This window comes from Mixophyes fleayi, chromosome 5 (assembly GCF_038048845.1).
Source record: "Mixophyes fleayi isolate aMixFle1 chromosome 5, aMixFle1.hap1, whole genome shotgun sequence".
Taxonomy (NCBI): domain Eukaryota; kingdom Metazoa; phylum Chordata; class Amphibia; order Anura; family Limnodynastidae; genus Mixophyes; species Mixophyes fleayi.
In genome coordinates, this window is record NC_134406.1 from 9,915,012 (window position 1) to 9,927,540 (window position 12,529).

The window sequence follows — 12,529 nt, forward strand, 5'->3', positions numbered from 1 at the left end:
AGTCGTAAAAGGATATTTCATGCAAACAATGTGCAAAATCACTCTGAGTATACCTAGAACTGGGCCATACACCACAGACTGCAGTCACGTTCAATTCATTCTCAAGCGCAATGAGCACTTTCTGCAGTCTACGTAATCAGGGAAGGAGCAGGGTGGGGAGGAGTGTTTGCCCATAGTAAATGTACAGTTAGTGCGTGCCAGTCTTAAGTGCTCACAGCAGCGTCCAATTCTAGCTCTGAACGTCTCTCAGGTACTTGGATTTTCAGTCGTATCTTTTGCTTCAACTACAGGGCTAGTCTAAGTGCTGATTACTAGTAATCAGCACAAGTCATAGTATACATGCTATGACATGTGTTTGCAATCAGAAGTAACTGATTGTAAACACTTATAACACATTTTTATGTACAGTAGACATTCATAACATACTAAGGTATTTCTTGAAAAAAAATAAAAAATACTTATTTATTTTTTAATGTTTTATCATTAATGCTGATTTTATTTACAGGTAACATTAATTTAACAGTTTTGTTTTTTCTGAGCTTTTATTTGTGATTTTATATTCCACATATGTATTGGACGTATCCTGCAGTGTCTTGTTTAGTAGACTAACTGAAAAATCAATAAAAAGTCTAAGAGAATATCCTAAGGTCTCAATTGATATAGGAATTGATCATATTGAGCCCATACAAAAAGAAGGTACCATTACCAGAAAAGGTACTTCCAAGTATCAAAATAATGGTCCTAAGGGAGGTAAAAAGGAGGATCATCAAGTCCCTAAGATAGTATATAAGCCTAGTAGTATAAGTAGAAATAAAAATAAAAATAAAAACAAAAATAGTAGGAGCAACATAAATCAAGAGTCTAAGAAAAAGACAAATAAGAATTTAAGTATAAAAGGGAGGAAACAGACTTCACAAACTACTGGAGGTATTTTCAACCTATCCAGTAAACAATTGACTGAAGCACAGATTGCATTACTCAGTAAAGGGTTGAAATTTGCCCCTTCCGCATGTCCAAATCTTTTTGAATTATTCACTGAGCTAAATAGGTATATGAGACTGTTATGTCGCAAAAAAATTTTTTGCGAATAAAGCTTTAAGAAAGAGAGAATCTGACTCTTCAGCTCAACCTATTGTTTTAGATACAGAATCGGATCTTCAAGCCCTGTCAGAATTAGAGGAACTATTGATGCAGAATAATCACAATGAAGATCACTCCATTCCATTGTTTGATATTAATGATCAAGATAGCTATAAGAGATCTAAATTTAAGGTCAAATCGGAATTCTTTCCGGTCCAGATGAAAAGTACACATATGGACTGTTTTAATAAAATCACGACGGAACAGTTTAGAATATTATGCCTACAGGAAAATAAAAATAAAAATCATTTTAACTATTACACATAACGAACAAAAGGCTATTAAACTATTACAATCTGATTCATCAATCATAATTAAGAATGCAGATACGGGAGGAAGTGTTGTAGATCAGGATCTGACAGACTACAGGAAGGAACCATATAGACAATTAGAGAATAGTCAGTTTTACCGAAAACTAGAAAATAATCCAAGTGTATTATACCATCAGAGCTTAAAGAACTTTTGAATAAGGCATCTGATGAAGGGGTAATTTCAAAAGATGAGTTAAATTTTCTTTATACCCTACACCCTATAGCACCAATCTACTACCATCTACCGAAAATACATAAAGATCTACACTCTCCACCCGGACGCCCAATCATTTCGGGAATTGGCTCGCTGACGGCTAATCTCTCTAGCTATGTAGAGTTTTATCTGTAGCCTCTTGTAGTCCAATTAAAATCACAATTTAGAGATTATACACACCTTATAAGCCTTCTTAAAAATGTTATATGGGATGAACATTTTGCATTCCTCACGTTGGACGTGGAGTCTTTATATACCAACATTCCTCATGCTAGAGGGATAGAAGTTATACAACAAGTGTTGGTAGCAAAAAGTGATTTATCCAATTCACATCAGAGATTTCTAATTGACTCTATATCCTTCATCCTGTCTCATAATCATTTTCTATTTGAGGGCACCCAATACCTGCAACTTATGGGGACCGCCATGGGGACGCGCTTCGCCCCGAGCTACGCCAACCTATACGTGGGTGACCTCAAAGAATCCCGCGTGTGGTCTGGCGAGTTCGGGGTGGACCTCGTCCTCTATGGACGGTACATAGAGGACCTGTTTTGTATATGGAAAGGGGGGGGGGACCACGGGCACAAGTTTTTGTTGATTATATGAACAACAATGATTACCATTTGAGATTTACTTATAAGTACCATGAAACCAAGATGGAGTTCTTGGATTTGCTTTTGGAGCTCATTAATGGTGAGATATCTACTTCCACATTTTTCAAACAAGAGGATTGCAATAATTATTTACATTTGTCAAGTGCCCACCATTCAAAATGGAAGAAAAATATCCTGAAAGGGCAGTTTATACGTTTACGTTGTAATTGTTCAGATGAAGCAATCTTTCTGCAACAAGCCGAGTCGAGGAATTTTCTCAACCGTGGCTATCCACCATCCTCAGTTAATCAAGCACGTGATGAGGTCTCCAAAATAGATAGATCATCGTTGTTAACTTGTAATAGATGTGACATAGCTGAGACTAAGTCTCTAGATCTGCAGACTAATCAGATTTCTTATATATCAACAAAAAGAAAAAAGAATTACAACACAAGGTTAGAATGGGCTTTTATTTCAAAGTACAACAAAGCTTCCTCTAAAATTACCCAATCCTAAGGCAGGATCCGATATTAAAGTCACTCCTCCCCAAAACCCCTACAGTGGTTTTTAAAAAAGCTAGCAATCTGAGAAATTTACTAGCTCCTAGTTTTCTAAGACAACAAAGCAACGGCAGTAAAAAATCACTGTATAAAAATCAAAAAGAAGTAGGGGCTGATAACATGACACAAGGAGGTGGGGTTGACACAAACTGGATTCCCTCTATCCCATATGGGACGTTCAGGTGTGGAGGTCAGCGATGCATCACGTGTAAACACATTTGTCATAGAACTTTCTGTGTGGAATCTAAAGAAAATGGAAGGAAAATAAATGTACGGGGGTTTATTAACTGTAATTCTGCCTTTGTCATCTACTTGTTGAAATGTAGTCGCAACCTGTATTATGTGGGACGGACTACGAGAAAATTAACAACCAGATTTAATGAGCATAGAAGGAATGTCATGAAAGGGTTGAAGACACACAGTGTGTCCAAGCATTTTTTGGAACAACACAACTGTAATCCGGAACATTTGTTCATTATGGGTTTAGAGTTCATCAAACCAACCCCCAGAGGGGGTGACAGGTTTAAAGCACTATGCAAACAAGAGGCTTACTGGATATATCTTCTTAACACACTGTCCCCAATGGGTCTAAATTAATTAATAGAACTAAACCAAATAGCATAAAGATCACATTTACTATAAAGGTTGTTATGATCGGTAAACCAATAGCTGGTTTAGTTAAGCCTCTTGGTTGGTTTTGAATTATCTGCAATAAGTATGAAAATATACGTATATGTCTTTTTTAGCTTTTTAGTTTGCTACTAATATATATACTATAAGGGCTTGTATACTTGGGGCTTACTCCAAATGTGTACTCTATGGGTATAGACACTATCAGAATCCAGAAATGTTATTTATAGATTCATGTAGAATCGTATCACCTAAAAATTCTTTGTTCTCTGTTGATGCCGGATCATAGAAAAACTAAAAACTAAAAAGTAATTTAAAGTATCTATTGACGGGGATATCGGGCACCGCCTACATTGAAGGCTGTGCTTTATTTGTGCTTGTGTTTGGATAATAAGTTTATTAAATATTATGATATAATGAATGAAGCCTTGCAAGTGTCAGGGATATGTTACCTAAAGATCGTTTATATATCACCCAGCACTTGTAATGTCTTCTGTCTAGCATCGATGGGGTTAATGGATTGCATCCGGCATGTTGAATTGATGATGTGATCAAACTAATGTCTAAGAATCTGTGTTAGCATTGATTGCTGTCATTATTACATAAGAAATATATAGATATAAGTACTAGGATCTGTTCTGATATATTGTGCTATGACACTGTTTTTAAACAGAGACTAAATCTTTGATAGATGTAATCTTTGACGCTTTAGCCATATAGGAACTCGCACTGCGAGTTAGTGACGGGTCTTTCTATATGGTTAACTGGTTTTTGCAATGTGAACTGATCAGGTGAATGTGATTGAACCAATTAGGTTCATATATAAGAAGCTAATATTGTAGCTGACACCATCTCCGAGGAAGTTGTATTATACAACGAAACGCGTCAGTTGGGTGTTCTCACTAATTGGAACAACTAACCCATATGCTACTTTTCCTACTTTTGAGCTCTACAACCAATTAAGCCAAAGAGTATACGGATCTACTCCACATACAGGTCTCCATTCAGAGACCGAAGTTCAATTTGTCCGGCAGAGGAGGTTCCATCTACAACACCGGACGTTTTTCGGATAACAGGAACGATTGTGACACACTCACTTGTCTAGGAACCAGGATCCCGATACCCCTTTTTGGGGGAGGTCTGTAACCGCCATTTCAAGCATGTATGCATAAGACGGAAGAATTCGGATGGGGCGCTACATCAGAGATCCTGGGTAAGCAAGTGCCTCTATACGGACTGTGTTCTTTTCTATGTATAGAGTATGTGGAGAGATTTTTCTGACTACAGTTTGAAATAGGCATGAGACATTCTAGCTATGTCCCACGGTGATTTTTAAATCTACGGACCGTCTCTTCAGCTTGGCTATTTTTACATCATCGCACACACACTGTGTGATTGTATGGATATCAACTAAATGAGCTCTAAATAAGTTACAGGATCATTTCAACTTATACCATCACAATTGGAGACATTATCTAATTAGATCTAATATTATAGGTGCACCTATTTTTAAATACTCCTAAGGATGGATATTGGTTTATTGTATATGCATATGGAGTATCATTACATGTTTTAATATATATTTGTTTTAATAAATCTATTTTTTAATTCATTCACATTGCATTTCCAGTTTTTGGAGGATCTGGGATTCCACTGCTATTTTGTTTTGATATATTCTTGTTTAGTAGAGCAGAGCGGACCTAAAACCACATGTATTACCGCACATATCTTAAGATCCGCTCCTTGCTGTATTTGGGCGTACTTATATCCGATTTACATACGTTTTAAAACAAACGCACATTGCGCTCAAAAATGCATCCCTCTGTGATTCAGACCCAAAGACTCAACTCGTATCAATCACCATCCCGACATTCCAAGTGGTCAAAGAGGAACATCTCCTAATAAATGGGACATAAAAATTGTAACTTAAAAATACATACTTTTTGCTCTATTCATAGACACAAAGACACATCTTGACAGTCCTTTTAATAGAACTTATCACACCCAACTACAAACATGACGAAAATAATATACAGTTTGGATGCTGCTTAATATTCTGACCTTAAACCTACTTAAATGAGCAGTTATTTCACAAGGACCTGCACATCAGGCAGCAAAAAGGATCAATTTGGAATGACACAACGGCAGGGGATTTTGGTTAAAGAGAGACACTGAACATCCAACATTGGATGTCAATGTCGTGGCACTTACTTTAAATATAACTTGCTTTCCTCATTTATTCTGGTGTCTGCATTTTCGTGTTCAAAGCCTATTCATCACAATACCTCTCTCCTTTTTTTCTCTTTTAGAATGACACATTTGCCGACTTTGATGCCATGACTGACAGACTGATTGATGAAATTATTCAACACATTCAGTTATATAACCTCTCAATTTCAAGAATAAGGTGAGACAGAATGTTGCAAAGTTTCAAAGAGGAATTCACAATTCACTGAATGACAAATATCTGACTACAATGAGCAATGTGAAAAACCTATTAATCTGGCAGAGTTTCACTGAACATCCTATTGAACTTTATTATTCTGAAAATGGCTTTTACAAAGAGTAAGTATAAAAACGCAGCACAAATGCTCTTTTATGATCGCGTGCCTAAGTTGGCACAAACGATTCTCGTTTAACAAAGCTACCAATGGATTTGTGGGGCAAAATGGAGGCGTCTGTTAAGGTTCAAAGTTTCTATTCTTATCATGGGATTTTCCAGTGGCGCTTCTGCGCTGAATAAGTAAAAAGCATTGAAGATTTGCAGATTTTGTGGCTCATAGACAACCCATTCAAACCAAAAAAACACATGTAGGAGACACCTTATTTCCTCCCAAAATAATAGTTCATAAATAAGTAAAGAATTTGGATGCACAATCCTCATTTCACACACAGAAGTGTTTCTGCTTTGCTTCTGGCTCTCATAACTCTTTGTCATAGGGGTTGGGTATGCTTGATCGTTGAGGAAAAATCCGACATCGACAAGCCCTACAAATAAAATCCGAATTTCTGCAAAACCCATTGGAAAATAAACAGACTTACCTTGAAGCCGACGCTGGAGACCTCCCATTGGATCACCATGCTGACAGCAAGTTATTCCGATTGGAGAAGTGTTCGGCACTGCAGCTTGACGTCATCGCTACGTCTGTCAATAGAAATTTAAATAGAATAGTAAAGTGCATGAAAAGTAGATCAGCTACTTTACAAACACTTCCACTTATGCCCCAGAAAAGCACTGAAGACATTAATAGTAATTATAGAATTTTATAAAATCATCTTTTTACAAATGCTGAATTTGTTCCATGAGATCTACAGGTAATAAAATAAACACTTGAGAAAATAAGGGATACAAAGTATATTTTAAAACAAGTGCTTTCACATATTTGTTCCTTTAATTAAGCAATTTGCTTCCTATCCTGCTTAAAGTCATGTATAAGTTCACTTGTCCCGTATTTTGTCTTCCATGGGTTGATGTAAAAAACATTGATTCATCTACCATGACTACAGTGTATGCAGGGTACGTGGAATTATGTTTTAAGGGGCCCTCTGCACTTTGGAAACCACTTTACCAGAACGGCTTTGACAGCCACTAACCAGTAATATATGTATTTGTGTCTATAGTAGCTGCTCTGCCTCTCTCTACCTACTGGATCATTGATGAGGGCAGGCAGGAGCTGGGTGAAATCACCAGTCTAGTGACCCACCCGCCATGTTCTTTTTTATTTTGTGGGAGGGGGCTATGCATTACTCTTACACATAGACCAACTGGATTCATAATATGCCCCTGGAAGAGACTTCAGTGGCTTTGAAAGAGGGGTGATTCTTGGGGCAAGTTTGGAAGGAACTGCAATCATGAAGTCTGCTCAGCTTGATGATGTTTCACAAGGAACGGTGTCTTGAGGTGCTGTGAAAATCCGCAAAAAATACATTGTCCCACCTGGGCCAATTGCGGACAACTACTCAACTGTGATGTCCATACAAAACAGAGATTTAATTCTTATACAGTTCACTGCTAATATCAATCTGTGGCATAAGAAATACAGTCTATCATGACAGATGGGGATACTTTGGTGGCTTAAAGGCCTATTTTGATATGTCCGTGTAGTTTCATTTTGGTAATTACCAGTTGTTAGAGACGAGTGAATTTTCAGTCAAATTTTGCAGAGATGCAAAGTTCCTGGGTGCAGTCTTAGGGCTACATTTACTAAGCTGCGGGTTTGAAAAAGTGGGGATGTTGCCTATAGCAACCAATCAGATTCTAGCTTTCATTTGTTTAGTACTTTCTACAAAATGACAGCTAGAATCTGATTGGTTGCTATAGGCAACATCCCCACTTTTTCAAACCCGCAGCTTAGTAAATCTAGCCCTTAGAGTTTTATCTGTGATTCTCCTGTGAATGTCATTTTATTTGTAATCCAACACTTTATAGTCTTTTATTTAGAACTGGGATGACTGTGATGTTGATTCATTTTCCAAGATTTCTCTCATCTCAACCTGCAGTATCTACTACACATGACTTGTGCTATTTATAAGCTTCCACAATTGTCACAGTACCTAGCTGTAGCATGTTATTATATAATACATGCACTTTACTTTGTCGATTTTTCTCTATGCAGTTTTATTGGACATTCTTTGGGAAACATCATAATTAGATCTGTACTCACTCGTCCCCGTTTCCGGTATTATCTCAACAAGTTGCATACATTTCTCTCTCTTTCTGGACCTCATCTTGGAACATTGTATAGTAACAGCACCTTGGTTAGTACAGGTAAGTTGAAAAACAATGACAAATTGCTGGAACACCCTCCTCCAAAAGTTTTCTGGTGAAATAGATGTCCTTCCTTTGTTCTTGCAAATCATTCTGTATAAAATGTTTAAAGGGATGAATGATCATTTTTTTGGTTTTTGTTTAATGATAACACTGCCGTCTCACCTTTACTAACAGGGCATACTATGTATTGGTGAAGCCTGGAGCACATTAGAGCTTTAAATTTGTTGTCTGATCAACAGTTCTCAGCATAGAGAAGGGATGGGCACTATGATTCATGATGAGGGGAGGCATGACCAAAATTTCTTGGTATGCGTACCACCAATCACTGTCTATAGCAGAGAGCTTGGGTGGGCTGGCACTTGAGGCAGAAGGGAATTTCGCAGCAGATCTTCCTCTCTCACCGCTCCACATCTGCTCCACAACTTTGCAAATTCCTACACTGGCTCCCTGTGTCCTCCAGAATCAAATTCAAATGACTCCCCCTGACCAACAATGCCCTCAACACCACCACCCCTGCATACATCTCAAATCTCATATCAAAATACTCACCCTCCCACCCTCTTAGATCTACCTCTGACCTACGTCTTGTCTCGTCTTTGGTAACTTCCCGCATACAAGACTTATCCCGTGCTGCTCCTCACTTATGGAATTCCCTACAATGCACAATCAGACTTTCCCACAGCCTTCAAGTCTTTAGAAGCTCTTTGAAAACCCATCTCTTTTTTAGAGGTGACCTTATCCCCGATAACACTATTCACAGTAATGCACCCTCACAACTGTCCCAAACTCCACTCTGAGCCACACTCGCTCCTCTTGTTTCAGCTGTGCCCTCTTCCCCTTAGAATGTAAGCTCTCTAATGAGCAGGGTCCTCCACACCTTGTTTTATGTATATACTGTTTTCCCTACTGTACGGCGCTGCAGAGCATTGTGGCACATTACACATCTACGATAATAATTTGCCACCAGGACCTATCTCCAAATGCTTTAAATCCCCACAAGCCGTAGAATGCTAATGAACATCAGAATTTCCCGAACAATATTACCTGCACTTGGAACTAGTCATCTGGCTTGAGTGGCTTTGGATGAAGGCCTAACAGTGTCTAAAGCAATGAACCTTGCATGCTGGCCATGCCCACCCTGGCAGCACAGTGCCACCCACATTGGTAGCACTGGCTCCTGAGAATTTGTCTCTGGCTATATTCTTGGTTTCCCCTTCAGGAGCAGAGTAACTTATAAAGCTTAGAGCAGGACATTCCTCCCAAATGTCCCTGCATTAAAGACAAATATCACAGTACTATTGACCTCTGATCATTTTCCATGCAGTATCAGCAGCCACACCATAGGGAGCTGATACCCCTGTTCCTGACCATTGACACAGTGGTCAGGAACAAAAGCCAGGCACAGACACAGAGTCGGAAGGAAGATAAAGGTCCAGAAAGGGAGGCGCAGATCAGTGCTGATTCCTGTGGCAGATACTAGGGGAGGGCCAGCCACCAGGAAGAACACATGCCAGCGTCAGCCCCCTATAGACCAGAGCTGGCCCCGATAAGCCCAGGTCACCCGTATTCAGGACCCGGGTTCTTCATTAACCCATACTTCCAAGTTTACAAAAAAAAAAAAAGAAAACAGTATAAAAAGTAAACAAAACTTTAAATTAAATGATGTCATGGAGCCATAGACATTTCGGGAAAACTGCCAGTGAGGCACATGGCCGAGCCTTCCCTGGGCAGCGGACCATATAGGAATATACTTTTCTTGATGTTGAAGATAAACTGAGCCTTTCATTAAAACTCCTATTTTCAGGGGCTAATACTACTATAGTATGCCTGAAAACCGGCATATAGAGAGATGAGGTTATTTATTTGGGGACATTTTCAGTACAATCTGTTCAGCCAATTTTGACAGACAGCAGTAGCGAAAATAGAGACTTTTTTTTTTTCCTGAACTGTTTCCAATTGACTAAAAAGTAATCAATAGAGGTTGGCATGGGTGTTGAACCAATGGTGGAAGGAAGTGGGCTGGTATATGGTGGTATGCCATACTGCCACTTCTCCAACTGCCTTCATTGCAAAATTATCACATTCCATTCACTTACATTTTCCAAACATTTTACATACCGACAGTTCTAGATTCCTCTTTGACCACTGTGCTGAACTATGTGCTGTTGAACATGTTGAACGGATGTTATATGACATAATGTGTCCTATCATCCATAACACGATATTCTTTTGCCTTGTGATTTTGAATGAAGCAATTAGAAAATATTTTAGGTTGATCCCAGTAAAGGTTCAAATAATTATTTATTTTAGTTAATACAAAAATATATAAGATTTGTCAATCATAAAGCCACTGGTATTGCAAGGATACTTTCCTCTACTTGCAGTGGTTTTAGGAAAGGTGAGGATTGGAGGACTGTGGGTGGATGTAAGAGAATTACAGTATTTCTATCATTAATTAGTCCTTTTATTTCCATCTTTCAGGTTTGTGGCTAATGCAAAAGTTAAAGAAGTCTGGCTCACTTCTACAGTTGACCTTCAGGGATAATGCTGATCTCCGAAAATCCTTCCTGTACCAGCTTAGCCAAAAGCCAGGTATGTATAGATGATATTTTATTGCAACCTTAATGTCTATATACAGTGGGCCTCATTGAGGATGCCCTGTGATGACACAATGATCGGTCTAGCAAAGCCTGGTGTCCGTCTGTGCAAACTGAAAGCGCTCCTTGGTGTGTTGTGAGAAGACAGCTGAGGTGCACTGTGCAAAAGTTAAAGGTTCCATCAAATCCAACCTACCACTTTGCAAGCACTATTAAATTGAACATTTATTGTGCTCTCCCAAGATAATGCTCTGTTTAGTTTCATGTATCACTCATATTAATTAGAGATGGGCAAATCAATTCAAGCAGCTTCAGTTAAATGGCCCCACTCATGAAGCAACCGGCAATGCTTTAAGTGACAAAACAAAAAAACACAAGAATAAAAATTAGAAACAAGACGAATCCTCAGAGACAATGAGTGTGGGGTCCTCATGTTAGGCTGGTCAGTGCAGAGCTGGTGTCTCTATAGGTGAGATGAGTGCCCAAAACAATGCCCCCAGTCCCGCATTGGAAAGCACTGGGTCTCTTCCTGACCTCCCTGGGCTTTGTGAGATTGGGACCTATAAAAGTGGCAACCTTGTCACTGCAGTGGTCCCAGTATAAATTACAGGTGTCCCTGAGACTTCTTTGCATTATGCACAAAATTGTCTCTTCACATGACCTTGAACGGACTAGAAACTAACCCAGGTTCTCTGGTGCTGGGGCTGGTTGAGGGTTTGGGGAGAGGGTCATGCTGCCTGGTTTTAAGTATTTACTTTTTGTAAATTGAGGAAATTGAGATGTATGATGAGCTCATAGCTGTATTTTTGCGGTGGAGAGACTGTTTTGTCCTTCGTCAATGACCTCTACTGAATTAGTGATTGGGATAGACATTATAAGAAATTTGGTTGTTTCCAGTGAGAAATATGTAAATAGTTTTTCAGAAATCCATTCAAGGAACTGTAGAACAATTCACCCTTAATAACAGAATAGTGAGTTCCTGGAACTATTATTGTGTGGATGCATACGGGCAAATGAGAAAGAAGATTTCAAAATTTGCAAAAATATATCTTAAACATCCAGTTAGTCTTTGATTTCAAAATTATGTTTTTGTCAGTAGCATGAATATATTTATTATAGTAAGGATTGTATTTAATGTGATATTTTTTATGGTTTTGCCACCAAATGCTCCAAATCTCAGCAAATGAATTCAGTATTTCCCTTTGCTCCTCCTAGTCCAAATAAAAGACCCTCATTTGGAAGCCTAATAGCAAAAGTAGCTGCCTAATAACAAAAGTGGCTTTCCATTGGTCATGCTGGGAACATTAGAGGATTGCATATTTGAAACCGTCCGTAGGGTCCGTAGCCTAGTTCTACTATTTGGAACAGGAGAAACATGTTAAAATTAAACAGCTCTCTGTTAAGTACTAACATGTTTTACTACATACCTCCTTTTTTAATAATACAAAGTCATCTTTGTTCTTTCTTTTTGTTTTTTTCCAGGACTTCAGTATTTTAAAAATATTGTTTTGGTAGCTTCACCACAAGACCGGTATGTGCCGTTTCACTCCGCCAGAATTGAAATGTGTAAAAATGCCATCAAGGACAAACACACAGGTAAACAACAATACAATATACAATACAATATAATACAGTACAATTATATCAAGTATGTTTTTTTTTTCAGTGGTAGCTTATAATAATTGGAACATGTCTTCCCGGCAACAAGTTTAC

General features: G+C 38.4%; 1 protein-coding gene across 1 annotated transcript in view; it reads left to right on the forward strand.

The window, feature by feature from the left end:
- Positions 1 to 12,529, forward strand: part of FAM135B (family with sequence similarity 135 member B) — a 146,369-nt gene that overhangs the window by 122,079 nt on the left and 11,761 nt on the right. The window contains exons 16-19 of the mRNA XM_075211682.1: positions 5,758 to 5,855; positions 8,065 to 8,216; positions 10,701 to 10,811; positions 12,299 to 12,412. Of these exons, the coding sequence (XP_075067783.1) occupies positions 5,758 to 5,855; positions 8,065 to 8,216; positions 10,701 to 10,811; positions 12,299 to 12,412 (475 nt within the window). The remainder of the gene's footprint in view (positions 1 to 5,757; positions 5,856 to 8,064; positions 8,217 to 10,700; positions 10,812 to 12,298; positions 12,413 to 12,529) is intronic.